The sequence below is a fragment of the Mastomys coucha genome, unplaced genomic scaffold (assembly GCF_008632895.1).
Source record: "Mastomys coucha isolate ucsf_1 unplaced genomic scaffold, UCSF_Mcou_1 pScaffold13, whole genome shotgun sequence".
Taxonomy (NCBI): domain Eukaryota; kingdom Metazoa; phylum Chordata; class Mammalia; order Rodentia; family Muridae; genus Mastomys; species Mastomys coucha.
This window is the reverse complement of record NW_022196895.1, coordinates 67,175,161-67,191,885: the sequence shown is the minus strand read 5'-3', so window position 1 is coordinate 67,191,885 and position 16,725 is coordinate 67,175,161. Positions and strand designations below refer to the sequence as shown.

Genomic DNA, 16,725 nt, shown 5'->3' with positions numbered 1-16,725 from the left:
TGCAGCTGTTGTGAGTGCCATCCCTGTACCAACACTAGAAAGTGCCCAGTATCCAGGAATCCTCCCGTCTCCCACATGTGGATACCCGCATCCACAGTTCACTCTCCGGCCAGTACCATTCCCAACGCTGTCTGTGGACCGAGGTTTTGGAGCAGGAAGAACTCAGTGTAATGCATTTTTTTTCTTTCTGTTTTACTGTGACAAGTGTTAGTAATGGTGAGATTACCTCTGTGTATCATTTTGGTCTTCTTATTTTTTGGAAAGACTCACTGCCTGTGACCCTGGTACAGGAATTTCCCTGCTCAACACATTTAACATTTGGATCCTAGCAACAGGCTGTTAGAGCAATTCCTTAGGACCCTTTCCACAGGCAGACCACCACAGACAAATGTGTCTGGAGGGCAATAAAAAAACATATGGCTCCATTACACAACGGAGTAGTAGATGTTTCAAAACAATATCCTCCTAAACAGGAAGTTAATCAAGGGTTGTCTTTCAATACATTTGATCTATAATCTGTTAGTTAAATTAAAAGATCTCTACCTAATCCCAGTGAACAAATACATGATGAATTCTTAGCATGTTTTTAATTGCTTAAGCAGGACTTTTTCAAGTTTTGGAGGGGGAGTGGTTGCTAGAACAGAATGCCATTTATTAGACAGAGAGTAAGAGTGCAGGAAGAGCAAAGCTTTCATATCCATGCAGTGATTTCTCCCATGCCATTTGATTTCCCCTCCCATCCTTTGAGCACAGCATCTTTAAATCGATTTTATGGCTTTCATCTCTTAGTTAAGAACAGGTGACTCAGCAGCTCATGTGCAAGAGGAGGTTCTGTAATAGATATGATAGCACAGCAATAAAATATCTTCGTGAGGTAAGCTATATTTTTCCCAACTCAACAGGGGCAGCTCTAAGAAATCATAAATCGTCCAAATGTAGCAAGGTTAGAATTAAAAGGCATCAAAAATCTGCCAGGCGAGAATTAGATTCATTTCCCTTTTCTCGCTGCACATCACATCCACCAAATAGAGTTGTGTGCTCAATCTCAGGGGGGAAAAAAACTCCAAAAATCACAGGAATGGGAGGAAGGTGGGAGGCATGCTGGAAGCCCAACAGCTAGAAAGTTCTAAATCTCACAACAACTACGCATAGGAGTCTACATTAAAAAAAAAAAAAAAAAAAAAAAAAAAAAAAAAAAAAAAAAACCAACTCTGAGCCCACAAGTCCCTTCTTTGTTCCTGAATTGAACTTCCTTCATTTGATGATATTCTACTGCACTCTTTTTGTTCTGCCTGTATCTTAGGACTTTAAAGGGACATTGAAGAGGTGTCTGTGGCCCAACTTTGCTCCGGTCTTACTGGACTGGCTGGCACCTAGCAAAGCTCAGTGCTTTTCTTACTAGAAAGAATTTCTTCTTAGCAGCTATTCCCTTTGTTTCCAAATTTTGTAAGCATGGTCTACAAACGTATTCACCTCACATGCCCCAGCCCTCTCCCTTTTTTTGTTTCTCTTGCGTTAGTGTAGCATGTGGAATTGTCTCTTATTGGATCTTGGGATAAATTATTCAAAAGTTTAATTTTAATGAGAAAGAAATATGCTAGTATTAAGAAATGATTCTTTTGTCTAGGATTAGCAGGATTTTCCTCTTTTCACCTATTTTGGTAATGAATCCAGAGCCTATATGGGAATTTTCTGTGCCTTCCACCTGTTTTCCTGTAAATACCAAATAATGAAGTACATTAGAAGCTAGTTAATCATTCAAAACATTTGCACTCTTTAACAGAGTCTGTTTTGTCCTCGTGCAATAGGATTTAGCAAAGGAAGGCAATCTTATAGTTTAACAGAAAATAATATACTACACACCAGAATAATTGTGTGCTTATGTAAACAATGCTTTCTTAGCAAATTCCTCCTGTATAATTTTTGAACTTCATCCAAATTACCAGGCAGTGAAAATTCTATCCCTAGCCATGATTTATACCTTGCTTTAAAATGTATATGTTCATTCGTTCAGCAAGTCATTTTCAACAAAATATATGCACTGCAAAAGAAGTAACATCTAATGTGCTTCAAGCAATTGCCTAGAAAAGAAAAGGAACGGATAAGTGTTCCATTTCCTAGAAAACAAAATATTCTCTAAGTCACTGTCAATGATGGTTAGCACCCAGCTCCTTGATATTGGTTTCTACAGCCTTGCAGAACACTAAACACTCCTATTCTCCCTCAAGCAGAAAACACTCCATGGCTCTGGGTAGAACTGCCTTATTAGTGTCCTTGAGGATCAAAGAAGGGCACAGAGGAAAAGATAAAGTTAATATGGCCAAGCGTGCAAGTTCCACTTCTCCATAGTTATTGCAAAAACCAGGAAATTCTCAAGTCAGGAAATGCTGTAGTCCCGCCCCCAAGGCCTGATTGTTTCTGAAGTCATAAGCTAAGCAGGACTTCTGTAAGGAAAGGGAAGGCCCAGTAACAACATTTGCATTTCCAGATTGATGGGCAAATAATCCTGCTTGTATAACTGCAGTTTATTATAAGCTGCTGCCCCAGGAGAACAGTCCTGTACTTTGACAATCTCCCAAACAGGCCGTCTTGGATGGAGCTTGCTTTCTGCACATCATAACAGTGCAGAGTCTTGTTTTTCTCATCCATTAGACAAGTCTATGGAAGAGGAGTGTAAGAGCTTTCCATTTTGTCAGTGCCACAGTGAGGACGCTTCAGAGATTAGCCCATGCTGTCATTCTCTTCCAGTTCCCCCACAAACTGGAAGTTGACTACCAAACCGAATTTGTGCCAGATAAAATCAGGAGCACAGTGGAAAAGTTCATTCATTTTTTTCTTGGGGTGTCTTCTCAACATCCCAGGCTATGAGGAAGTAGGTTACTGGGGAATAGTTCATAATGTTGTTCTTCCAAGATTAATGTGTAAAATAGGTTCCAAGAGGAGGTGTTCATGCCTAGGCATCTGCTTTGTGCTGTTGGTAGGCTGTAATTCCATCAACCACTGCAGTTTTCAGATGGAAGAAAAATCCTCATTTCCATTTTTGCAGTATTTCTGCCAGTTACTCTGTAGCAAGTGTTTTGAATGTTGACATTAATTATTATAAAGTACCTTGAGATTTGACTCTACTGTGTAATTGTATGCTATTTGTACAATGAATTCTGACTATTTCATCATTTGAAAATGAGTGCCTTGCCGACACCCATTTGCCTCTCACTATGCTCTGAATTGCAAGGAAGCTGTATCCCGGGGGGTGAAGGGAGGTTTTCTTCGCTTTCAGAGCTCTTCGCACAGATAAATGCCAAGCCACTGAGACGATTTGTTTCACATTGATGTCCTGGAGCTGGTGTCTGCACTGGCCAAATGGGCACATCCATGATGCAGCATTTCCCTGTTGGAGCAACTGCTAAGCTGTTTATTTGAGGATTTTTCTGCCTTAAATATCAGCCAACTCTGAAAGCATTTTCTTAAAATCCAAGAATTATGAATTACCTATGAAAACTCATCCACCACATTTTTTAACAACTTCTCTCTTATGGATAGTATTCTATTCTTTCATACTCATGGACCTTTAGGCTTCACATTGTGCTCATGTGAGTCACTGAGGATGAATTAGACAAAGGCTATGGCCCACTTAGGGCCACATCATGGTGATTTCAGTGAAAATAACGCTAGACAAGAAGGCTAGAGAGGCAGGACCAGGAATTACGAGAGAATTTTAGTTCTCATTGATGCTGATGAAAACAAATGGCCTGAGGGAAAAAAAAAGTGACTAAGAATGCCCTCATTGGGTAAAGGGAGGGCATGATGCTCCAAGGGATGGTTGAAGGGAAGGTTTTCATTGTACACGTGAAGGAGAGCACAGCCAGAACTAACCAGAGCATGGAGAGAAAGTAGAAGACTGAGCATAATCATCAGAATGGATGCAGCCATTAGAGGAGGAGTAGGGGGAGGGGAGAGAAGGAGAGGAGGATGGAAATACAAGGGCAAGAGAGCACAGAGCTGAAATGGCAGGGGTATATAGCAACGAGAACCTGGAAGAAGGGAAGCCCATGAGCTGGGGAAGGTTTGAGGAGTGAGAGGAATCTAGAGGAGACACAGACACAGAGTGTGCCCGAAGGCCAGCACTCACTTTGATATGTGAGCAGGCACTTCAGTTAGCCAATTGCCACCAGTTTCTTTAGGACCTCAAACTCACTATTTTCAGTAAAATTGCAATCCATACATTCACATGACATAAAAAGGTTTTGTCAAAATAAGAGACAGAATTTCAAATTCTTAAAGAAGACATATGTAAATTTTATTAAACTCGAGAATACGATAATACTTTATTTTGAACATTTCATGTCCAAAATACAAGAGAAAGAATAGAATTAAAGGAAGGAAAAAGAAATAAAGGGGATGTAGGCATTCAAAACTTCCCATTGTTTCTTCAATGCTGAGGGAATTCTGGGAACAAATATGGGTTAGTTATAGTACATATTCCATAGCGATAATTACCTAAAAACAATATAAGAAGAGAAATGTGTGACATTTCTTTTCCTAACCTCATTAGTCAGTGTTATGAAAACCATTCTGAGAATCATGTCTGGGGACATTTTTGAAAGAGCCTCAGTATCCTAGTTATTTCCTGCAATCTAGCACTGAAATGAATTCCTTTGGTGTGAAGGAAGGGCAAACAAGAATAGCATCCTAAAAGTGAGCCTCCTTTAAGGACCAGGAGGAAGGGAGCAACTCAGCCCACACTCTGAAGGTAGGGGGGAAACATGTACAGCTTTAGAAATAGCGAGATTATTACATCTTTATTTAGAAAATCAGCCTTTGGTCACTTTCGTCTTCAGATTAAACATAAGTCCAAAGTTAAAACCTAATATTTTCTCTTTCTGTAAAATGAAACTTTCAAACATCCCAGGACACAATCTGATCCCATAGAAAGACATTCCTCTCCCCTTTTGATCATGGAAGCATTTTAGCTTGTTGTGAGACCTCCATGGGAGGTTTGGCAGTTGGCTGTCTTACTGTAGGTTCCCTGTTTGAAGACTGACCAAGTCTCATCAGATTTTGAGTTCTGATTGCTATCATTTTCTCAGTCAACCGTGCATCTTCTACCCTGCATACCTGGAAAAGATGAAGCCCGCAGGCTGCTCTCTCATCCAGAGGACCTCTGACCCCTCTGAAGCAAAAAGGATGAATAAAAATACCTCCAGAGGATGTGTCACTTTTGCATATCTTTCATAGGACACCTTGATCTTTTTATCTTTCAAGTCTATTCCTTAGGCATTACCAGACCTGCTTCTCTATCTCCTCTGCCCTTTGCTGACCTTAGTGAGATTCCCAGAGTCCTCTCAAAACCATCTCCTAAAACTTACTATTTTTGAAACAATTCCACCTTAAAATTATCCTTCCAAAGTGAGATATTATGAAAGCAATAGAGTATCTTCCCATTTTTTTGCCAGAACAATCTCCCTAAGAGATAAATAACTAGAAATACTCATACAGAGTCAACGCCGCTTACTCCCGAGTGGGCAGACCTTTTTATCTGTGGTTTATCTTGGACCTTTTGGCTTTGAATATGAATGAACATTTAAAGTTGATGCACCCTGTCCGTAGCAACAGAAAATCCCTTGAAAATATTTTAGTCTCACTCATCTGTGTTCCCCAGGGGAAAAGGTGCATTTTAATATACAAAGCTGTCCAGACACCCCAAGGCTGTCACACATGACTGTGGGAAGACTCTTCAGCTTCGAAATCTGACTGAAAATTACAAGGCTTGCTATCAAAGGGTAGAAAATCATAACTCAGGGTTCGGGCAACTGGCTCCAGTGAAATCATGTCTCATGTAACTTTTAGCTCAATGTGCTTCTATTTTGTTATGGGAGATGATGATAGTGGCTATTATTTGTATTATTTTTTTAGCAGTACCTCTGAGCACCCTGTAACTCTGATTTGTTTGACAGTTGACACAGCATGTTTAAATCGCAGCAAAATTGGCATATTGGCTGGTAGATAATAATGCAGCTGTAACAGGTTGAATTCCGCTGACATTCCAACTTAGAAAGGGAAAGATAACTCTTTTTTCTCACTTCATCACTTATGATTACAGGGTCCAGACAGTTCATGCAGTATAGTTAGTAGGAATATATTGTGTGAGTGTCCCTGAGAGGCACACCATGGCCTAATGGAACCTGTCTCTACTGTTGAAAAGGGTTTTGCTAATTGTATTCCATACATGCATGAGAGCTGAAGAATAAGAGTGCCTATACAACAGAGAAGAGACTGCCAGATCTCATCATTTCTCCCTGGACTGATTCTAGAAAGGTGAGTGAAATAAGCTTCATTGCGAATGACACCTGGTTTTCTTATTCCCACTACAGCTGTGAGTGAAGGACCAACCACGCAACAGCAACCCATGCTGCCCCCGGCTCAGCCTGAACATTCCAGCAGTGAAGAAGTCCCCAGCAGAACCATCCCCACAGCCTGTGTGCGGCCAACTCATCCACTCCGCAGCTTTGCTAACCCTTTGCTACCTCCACCTATGAGTGCAATAGAACCAAAAGTCCCTTACACACCGCTTCTGTCTCAACCAGGTAAGTACCTGCACCACTTAACAAGGTGCTGTTCTAATCAGTGATCACTCTATTTGAGTGCAGAAGAGACATTGAGAAGGTCTAGGCATCATGTATGTTTTCAGTGTGGATTGCCTGCCCATTGTGCTCATGTTTGTTACTGGAGGTTGAGAAGTAATCTGGGAACTGACACATGGGTAATTGAAGTGACTTATTTCCCTCTACAGATCTGCTAGACAACACTTCTTCACCTTCTACTTTTACCACCAAAAACCATAGGTTCTAATATTGTAGGAATTTATTAGTACTTCTCAGTTTATGTTCAACTTCTTTAATGACAAAAGCAGATATAAAAAGTGTTATGTCGCTGGGCAGTGGTGGCACACGCCTTTAATCCCAGCACTTGGGAGGCAGAGGCAGGTGGATTTCTGAGTTTAAGGCCAGCCTGGTTTACAGAGTGAGTTCCAGAACAGCCAGGGCTACACAGAGAAACCCTGTCTCAAAAAAACCAAAGGGGGAAAAAAGTGTTTTGTCAAATGTCCCAAAAATATAAAAAGAAAATAATGAAGTATCCATAATAATTATGAGTTTAATACTATAACACACATGCCATCTTCATTCACATTTTAATAAGGAAAATGAAGTAGCTTAATATTGTATATCAATGATTACTAATTATATAATATCATGAAACAAAACTGCAATGACACTGTTATTTTCTTTGCATGTGTCTGTCAGGAATGTCATCATTCTCTCACTAAAAATAACAGATAAGTTTTATTTCGCCCTACTTTAGAAGGTTCCAGTTCATGACTGATTGAGTCTATAGTGAGGCAGCAGCATATCAGTCATGGTAGGAATGTATAGTAGAACACACCAGCCAGCTCATTTCCTGGAAGTCAAAGATGGGGAAGGTGGAAATGACTAGGGTCTTCTAGTTTCCTTTGAGTGTATGGACCCAATAAACTAAAGACCTCCCACTAGATGCATCTTTTAAAGTTCTACTGTCTTACAAGATCACCACACTGGGGTTCAAGCCTTCATCTAGGAACTTTGGAGGCATTCAAGTCCAAGATATGGCAGAAGAAACATTTTTTTTTAAAATAATAGTATTTCCTTGAGCAAAGAGTCAATAAAATAATCTTACTAGGAAGACCCTAGTCATTTCCTCCTTCAGCATTGGTGACTTCCAATCAATGGGATGGGTGGTTTGTTCTGCCATGCATTCCTACTAAATAATCTTTGAATGCTATTTTAAATGAAAGGGAAAAAAATCAATGTAGAAGCAGCACTTGATTTGGGATCTGGGTTATGGCAATCAAGCTGAAATCTGATGCCCCAGGATAACAGACTTACCAAAAGGAATGTTTAGTTCGATAGAACTGATAGTAGAACAGAGAACTGGCATTTTTAAATCAGATATTATAGTCTTCTAATTAAACTATTATCAACCAGGCTCTTGCACAGTGAAGCTTAAATGATTGTACTGTGTCCTTAGAAATTGAATCAGGGGCTTGTGCTGTCCCTGATTATATTCCAACAACTAATAACCATATCTACTTAGATAGGGTAAGAGCTGGTAGAATGCCGTACAAGCACAGCCACATTGTGTCTCCCTCTATCGTCCACTATGAGCCTTTTATGGTTTGACTACTTGCTTCCATTTTGCTTGACTTCTTTGTCTGAAGCAGCCTCTTCTTTCTTATTTTCCGATCCTTCTGGCTTGAGTTCTTGGTTTTGATTTGATTCTTTTTTTCATAATTCTCCTTTAAATGCCATCTTCCCTTTACACCCTGTGAGATGTACTCTGCCCTCACTTTGGAATTATTAAATGCCTTCTCCTTTTATGTCTCTCCTTCATTGTCTGCCTGTGACTCCTGAGCATCTTATAACGCCTTACCTCATGATTTTCAAATAAGTCTCCCTACATCGCTCCTGACACATGGTAGATAGTATGCTTTTTAAAAGGGTTGCTGTTTACTTATTCTAATAGAAAAAAGAAAATTAGCAGACTGACAAATGTATTAGTGGTGACATTAACTACATGCTTCTTAGCCCAAAAGATGAAATACTTAGAGCTTTCAACAAATTTTAATTCCAAGAAAATCATTACTTTAGTCAAACTGATTGATGAAGTAAAGTCATTCTGTTGTCAGCTTAGAAAAGAAAATACCTCAAATAATTTTGCTCTGGATTTCACAATAAAAGACTCTGTAATTAGTAATGAATTTGTCTTTACTTACTGCACATAATTACTTTAGAATATGGTAATGGGAGGCATTGCTCTAATTTTTAAAGAATATGCTAAATGAGAAGTTCCTCTGCTTTGAAAGCTTTGCGATTAGCATCAATGAAGGCACTCCTGTCCTAGGTAGGATTTCTGCATGTGGTTTTTCATGAGCAGTGTTAAGGGTCCCAGCCTCAATTTGCCTCCCACTGAGATTGCAGAGCTGTGCTTGCAACATCTTTATATATGAGGAATAGGGCAATACATATTAAGAGTAACAATCTCCCTGGGATCACAGAGTGTTTTGCAGCATGTCTGTGGTAGGTGGTAGTTAGCAACGCAGTCTGTTGTCATAATGACTGGAATTGTGCCTACCTGCAAACATAGAGTTATTCCTTCATTTCCCCCCTCCACATGCTGAGTTAGGCATTTAGCTTAATAGGCCCCAGGATCTTTATGATGTCTTTTGAAATTTCATCTTGTGATAAAGTGATTTTGTACCTTATAGTTTCACATCCATGGTGGTGAATAACAATACCGGCTTTACAAATTCCACAGAACAGTCACTGCACCTTGAAAATCACAGATGTGGACATATTAGTGATTTGACTTAGTCCCATTTCAGAAGAAATAGAAAATGTTTAATGGAATGTTGGGCTTATTACATTATAAATTTCATATACATTTTACAGAGGGCCAAAATAAGGCATGGATTGGGTATGGTGTGTGTGTTGTGGTTGGGTGGGGGAAGGTGTGGATGTGCATGTGTGTTTATGCACTCATGTGTAGTTTCCATCCTGAAGTTCATCTTAGCTGGGAAAGGACCAGCAGTACCTATGCAGCCAAGAGCTTTTCTACCCTGGCCTCTTTGTTCCCAGAATAAGGACTAGGAGACTTAATTATTTATAAATAAATGCCTAGCCTATAAACTTTGGCTCATTCCTCAACTAGCTAATAACTTATATAACCCTATGTCTGCCACATAGTTGATTACCTCTCCTCAGTTTCATGCATCAGAGCTCCTCTGAGATCAAGGAAAGTCTCCTGCCTCTGTCTAACTCTCAGAGTTCCAATCTCTCTCTCCAAGAACTCCCACCTTCTATTTCTAACCTCAGCTGATAGGCCATCAGCTTTTTACTGACAGGCGGTGCTTCCACATGATACAGAAAAGATTCTACATATTTTAAATGAAGTTAGAGATGGCATCCCGTTTGTCCCGTGGAACTACCATTTTACGGGCAAAACCATGGAACTTCTCAAATACCGATATTCACAGTGTTGTCTTGATAGTGTGAACCTCCTAAGTACATGCATCTGTGTAAAACAAAAGGAATCGTATAATGGTTTCACTTACTTATCTACATAAACACCTGGTGCATTCTCATCTTTTCACTCTTTGACTGATCAATATGTCAGTGGACATGACAAAACCAAAAAACAATTCATTGTATAGCAAATTGAGTTTGATTTTTTTCTTCTCCCTGCACCTTGTGGCATGTCTTTCACTTTGTCTGCAGATTGAGAACAAGATGTAGGTATGTATGGATGGCAGTGGACAGAAAAGGTATATAATTTATATTTTGTGGCTGGCTGGGAAAACGTGTATTCCCTGTGTAACATGATTTTTTGTCAGGCCCCACTTTAGTAAATATGCTATATCATAAGGAAGGCAATAACCTGCTTCTTATAAATTATTACAACAGATTTCAATACCAGACTCGCTAACCACCATTGCGAGTGTTCATTAAAGATGTCACTCGGATGTCCCAATCAGATAGTCACAGGCAGAGGTTTTGGGGGATCAAATGTACTTGAGCAGGTGTCATAAAGCCTTCATTGTTAGTGTTAGTCACAGAAGTCCCTCACACAAATAAATAGCTAGGATGTGTGGATTTGGTGGTATTGGAGGCAACATTACAATCAACTATAGGCAGGAAAACACCACCTCCCAATAAATACATTTCCTTTCACGTCAAGTCCCACCTGTGTTTGTAACAAGCATCTTCTCCTCACTTATAACAGATATTGTTTAATAAATGAAATTTGATCTGAAATAATCTAATCATCCTAAATTATATTTTATTAAAATGCAACAAGAAAACTTTTCTTACATAGATATTATTTGTCACCCTGTAACCTACTTGGTGTTGATTGTGGAAACATACTAATTTCCTGTAAACTTGTGTTCTCACATGTAAATAGAACAGAAGTCTGTTAACTAACTTGAAAGCAGGAACATCATTTTCAGAGAAGATTTAATACGTGGTCTATGTGACTGATGATGCATTTATTGCTGATGAAACTGAGAGTTGAAATGGTTAAAGATTTTCCAAATGCTCAAAAACTGAGTTTGAAAACAGACATCAAAAATTCAGAAAAACATAATAACCTTGATTACAAATGTGTGTTTTCTTTTATTTATTGTTTTATTTATTTATTTTATTTATTTTTTTAGTTAGTTTCACAGATATTCATGGTTGATTTCTTTCAATTACAAAGAACCTTCCAGGTTGGTGGTAGATACCAAATATTTCTAAGGAAAATTTGTAGCAGATAAGATTATATTTAGGATAGTTTTGGCATAATTGGTTTTATAATGTATTAATTTATTATTGTGTAAGTGTTCCTATACAGTGTGTGCATACATGCACACTTATGTGTATATGTACGATGCTATATGTGTGGCCATGATACCAATGCACACATGTGAAAGTAAACAAATAATATTCATGAGTGGGTTATCTCCTCCACCTTTCTGTGGGATCCTGGGATCCAACTTGAGTTGCCAACCTGGCTTACAGAGCTCACTGAGCAAACCCTATCTTGCCAGCTCCAGATACTTAATGCTTCTTAGCTCCATTTCTAAAACAGTGATGGTTTAGTATCCGTGTTGCTATTAGGTAGGAGAAGGAACTGATAGGAAGAACCCTAGCTCTCCAGACAGCTCTGAAACCGTGGCCATTTGTACTAACTTCATCCATTCCAATTGCTAGTCATTCCTCTGCAGCATGACAGAAAGCCAGGGCCTTACATCCATTGCTAGTAGCACTCCTGATGACAAGAGCTTTAAAGTCCAGCATGGAAAACGTAGATGACCAGAAAGAAATGAAGAAGGGAGATAGAAATTAAGACACGGTAATAGTATGCATACTGTCAGAGAGAGAGCATGGCAGAAGACCAAGACAGTTGTATACACATGATTAAGCTATTCAGGATGACAAAAATTACCTGGAGGAGTTTAAGGAAGTGGTACCTGAGTCAAACTTTTAATCCTTTCCATCAAGTTTTCTCAATGTAAAAAACAAAAAAAAAAAAAGAAGAAAAATATTTTATTGGGAATATTTAGATCATATATAAACCTGAAATTAATGGTCAGATTAGTATAATTAAAGTCTAAAATATCAAAATGCCATGTAAGTAGTCATAAGAGACAATTAAAGATGTCTGTGTTCAAAATCTGGTTGACTTCATGAATGAGATCATTTAAAACATGTAGGGATAGCAAGATTGTCCTTGGAGTATATTTGAGAGTTCATCATGTCCTGGGTGGGTGACAGAGAATGGTGAAGGAATGGGTGACAGAGGGTGATGAAAGAATGGGCAGCAGTTATTTTCAAAGTAAACAATCCTTTTGCATTGCTTATGAACAAAATTGATCACATGCTTAAATTCCCATGAATGTATTATATTGTTTTGTTTTTTTGTTTTGTTTTGTTTTGTTTTGTTTTTTGTAAAATGTCTTGGAAATCAAAACTTTTTTTTTTTTTATAAAAATCAGCTTCGGGAAAATGAATAAAGTTACTACTTTAAATGTTATAAGCATATATAATTCATAAAGAGTGCCACTAAGCAAATTCATGTTTAACTGCAAAGTAACTGTAATCAACCATGAGGGAAGTGCAACACACTTGTAATATTTCTAGAACTCTTAAGATCTTCATCCAAACTCTTGGAGGTAATGAACACTCAGTTGCCTGTTTAGTTTGTTGGAATAAAATTATTAAAAATGGCACCAGGATTTGACTACCTTTCATCAATTTCAAGCCTTATGAAAGTTTGACAATTTGAGAGTTAATAGAATGATGAGATATTAGGTGGTGATAAAGGCAGATACAATGAAGCAACTTACAAATTTGGGGCAATTTGGTGGTCCTAAAATGCAAAATGAGCTCAACAAGTTCCATCCTATGATACCAGTAACTCATATATCCATACTGAATGGAAAGAACAATGTGAAGTCACAGGTCCAGAAACTTATACTGACTAAGTTACTTTTGTGAAAATAAGCATACATGTTATGGTCCCTGTGTAGTCCAATGCAGAGGATGAGGAGCTACTGTGTTTCAACAGAAGAATGGGTCAGTCCATACAAGTGACTCCTTTGTGCCACCAGAAGAAATGATGTTTCTCCTCTGACATCTACTTTGCTCATGTGTGAGATCAGATATCTTCTCTAAGAATAGAGTACAGGTTAGTTCATATTGTTTTTCCTCCTAAGGGGCTGCAGACCCTTCAGCTCCTTGGGTCCTTTCTCTAGCTCCTTCATTGGGGACCCTGTGCTCAGTCCAATGAATGGCTGTGAGCCTCTACTTCTGTATTAGTTGGACATTGGCAGAGCCTCTCAGGAGACAGCTATATCAGGTTCCTGTCATCCAGCACTTGCTGGCATCCACAATAGTGTCTGGGTTTGGTGACTGAATATGGGAAGGATCCCCAGGTGGGGCAGTCTCTGGATTGTCCTTCCTTCAATCTTTGCAACTACTTCCATGGGTACTTTGTTCCCCATTCTAAGAAGGATCAATGTATCTACACTTTGGTTTTCCTTCTCCTTGAGTTTCTTGTGTTTTATGGATTGTATCTTGGGTATTCTGAGATTCTGGGAAAATATCTACTTATCAGTGAGTGCATACATGTGTGTTCTTTTGTGATGGGACTACCTCACTCAGGATGATATTCTCCAGTACCCTCAGAGCTCCCAGGGACTAAACCACCAACCAAAGTGTACACATGGTAGGACTCATGGCTCCAGCTGCAGATGAGGCAGAGGATGGCCTAGTCAGTCATCAATGGGAGGAGAGGTCCTTGGTCCTGTGAAGGCTCCATGCCACAGTGTAGGGGAATGCCAGGACCAGGAAGCAAGAGATGGTGGGTTGGTGAGCAGGGGGAAGGAAGATGGAATAGGGTTTTTTTTTCCCAGAGGGGAAACCACCGGGTAAGGGGATATCAATTGAAATGTACATAAAGAAAACATCTAATAAAAAAATAGAAAGAATGAAAAGTGAAAGAGTGAAAATATGGGAATGTTTTTAGTTTGATTAAGCATTTCAAACTCTAGTTCAGCAGTTCAGAACTCATGGTGGCCTAAAATTCCTGTTCCAAGAGTCCAGTATCCTCTTCTGACCTCTGTGGGAATCTGCACACATGGTATTCACCCACACACACATAACACACACACATACACACACACACACACACACACACACACACACACACATACACACAAAAAAAAACATTAAATCACAAATCTTAAAAGATTCTAAGCATCATTGTTAGTAGTCCCAGCTGGGTAAGTAGCTGATAGATCATAATTTTAGTTTATCAGTTACTGTCAGATTCCAGAACTTTCTTTGAAGGTGTGGGAAAGGTCAAGAAAGGTGTCCATACTAACCTCCTACTAATGGGCTATTGAATTCATGTTGTGCAAAAACTAACCCTGAAAACAAACAAAAGAACTATGTGTTAAAATGAATTAGTGTAACTATCAGCAAGCTATAATGATGAGACATATAATATAGTAAAACTTGTATAAAAATTAGTGACAGATCCAATGATAATTTATAAAGATTTTCTGGCAGGCAGGGCCTTGTAGAGAATGTATTACCCCAAAGACATCTTGGGAATTTGCGAACATTGACTCTCAACTTAGGCATCCAGGAGGATTGATGTCCTCGTTCCCAGAATCTCTGTCACCAGAATGCTTAGGCTTTCAGGGGACAGCATCTTTTATCTTTTGTAGCTAAGGGGATTCTAACATTTTTGCGTGCATGTCTGTGAATTACTGTGATAAGCAAACCACTGATTTCAAATGAGAGGCGTATTACAACGTGATTGTACATGCCAGCTTATAGAAATAATGAGATTGGAATAGCTGCCCTTTTCAATGTCTTTTCTAAATTGCTGCCTTAAATATCTTTCTTTCACACCCCTGATTCTTCCACTTGGTAAGTTGTATGCACCTTTCTATTTACACAGTCGGCGAGTCATCACTTCCTAATAAGACATGCATTCTGCAAACCACAATAATATGCAAACCTAGGATGCTCTTAAAATCAGGAATTAAGGTTTAACTTTTAGTTCCTCTCCTTGTTACACTTAAAATTGCAGTCTGTGTTGGTTTTACCCTTGAAATGCTCTAGAGTTGGTTTCGCAACAGAATAGAGCTGTGCTGCACAAACAAGACCTAGCTGAATAACTTGCTTGGTGTGAAAAAACACAGCAGGACACTGGGACCCCATGGAGACTGGGAGAGTTGTTCTATTCACCTATATCGCTTATTCATCAGAGGCACAGTTTAAATAAAAGTACTGACTGGCAAACAAAGAACTACTCCCATCCTCCAACCCTCTGACACCTAGGCCCAGCATCCCTACTGACTACCTTGGCTATTGAATAGGTCATTGAAATTTTTGTGCTTCACTTTCCCACCATAACTAGATAAACTACATTCTAATCTGGAAAGTCATTGCTGCACAACTTTAGGAAATCAAAATATATTAATATTAATTATGCTTATAAAATGATAGTATTTATCTTAGAAACATCTGATCCAGTATCACGCAGAGGCCCTGTCACTTTATTTATACACTGGCATTTGACATTTAATAAACAGTTTATATTTATTTAAATAAAAATTCATATTTAATGTAATTTAATAATGTTGAATGATTTTATATTTATATTAATAACTATATTTTAAATACATATTTAATAAAATAGTACTCAATAACATGTCTGGTCACACATGAGCTAATTTGTGAAATACCATATCCTCCTGTACATATTTGAAGGTTATAATAGCCATAGAGAAATGATTTCCACGTGGAACCCAAAATAGTAAATAGAATAGCTCAGAGCCTTATAAAGATTATTACCTGACTTTACAGTGATTTGTTGTCTCATCCATTAGAGCAGGACTCACTCTCAAACCATCAATCCATCCAACAGCCAGAAAGTTGGCCTCTATTGCAACAGTGTAGGTTCCAGTAAGGCCTTACCTCTTGCACTGTGGCAAATCTGATGGGCACATGTCTGCCTGCCTGGCTTTGCATCTCCCTGAAATGGTCCTATAGAGAAACACAATAATCTTTTAATGTTAGTAGCACCTCCCAACCCCAGATCAAGCTCTCATCTTACAGAGGAACTACTCCTCTGTAGTGAGAACAATAAGGTAGAGAGTTTACTGATGTGAGGAGCAAAAGTCAATGACTGAGAAATGGTTATTTGACACTGAACATGAACATAAAATACTAGACAAATCTTCCCTCTGATTCACAAACAGCATAATTTGTTACTATGATATTAGAATATTTCTGAATGTGAGTTGAGATGCAATTTGAGTTCTATATTCATCGTGGATATTTCTTTCTGTAGCAGTGAGCTCTAAAATTCCATGTGTTGGGAAATCACATGCAAATCTTTTTCAAATACGGGTTCTGATTTAGGGGAACTGGAGAAGATCCCAACATTTTGATGTACCGATGGGATTCTAAGTGATATGGCAGCTGACCCTCTGTAGTTTACACTTTGAAGCAGTTTTAATTTAGACCAGAGTGTGTGCTCCTAAGCAGAGGTTATAACTCACTTGAAATGAAATTTATCCTCTCTCTCTCTCTCTCTCTCTTTCTCTCTCCCTCCCTCCCTCTCTCCCTCTCTCCC

At 38.8% G+C, this 16,725-nt stretch overlaps 1 protein-coding gene across 2 annotated transcripts in view; it reads left to right on the top strand.

The window, feature by feature from the left end:
* Positions 1-16,725, top strand: part of Dcc (DCC netrin 1 receptor) — a 1,081,061-nt gene that overhangs the window by 1,027,155 nt on the left and 37,181 nt on the right. For both annotated transcript variants that reach the window (XM_031365997.1, XM_031365996.1), the window contains exons 26-27: positions 6-167; positions 6,372-6,584. In XM_031365997.1, the coding sequence (XP_031221857.1) occupies positions 6-167; positions 6,372-6,584 (375 nt within the window). The remainder of the gene's footprint in view (positions 1-5; positions 168-6,371; positions 6,585-16,725) is intronic.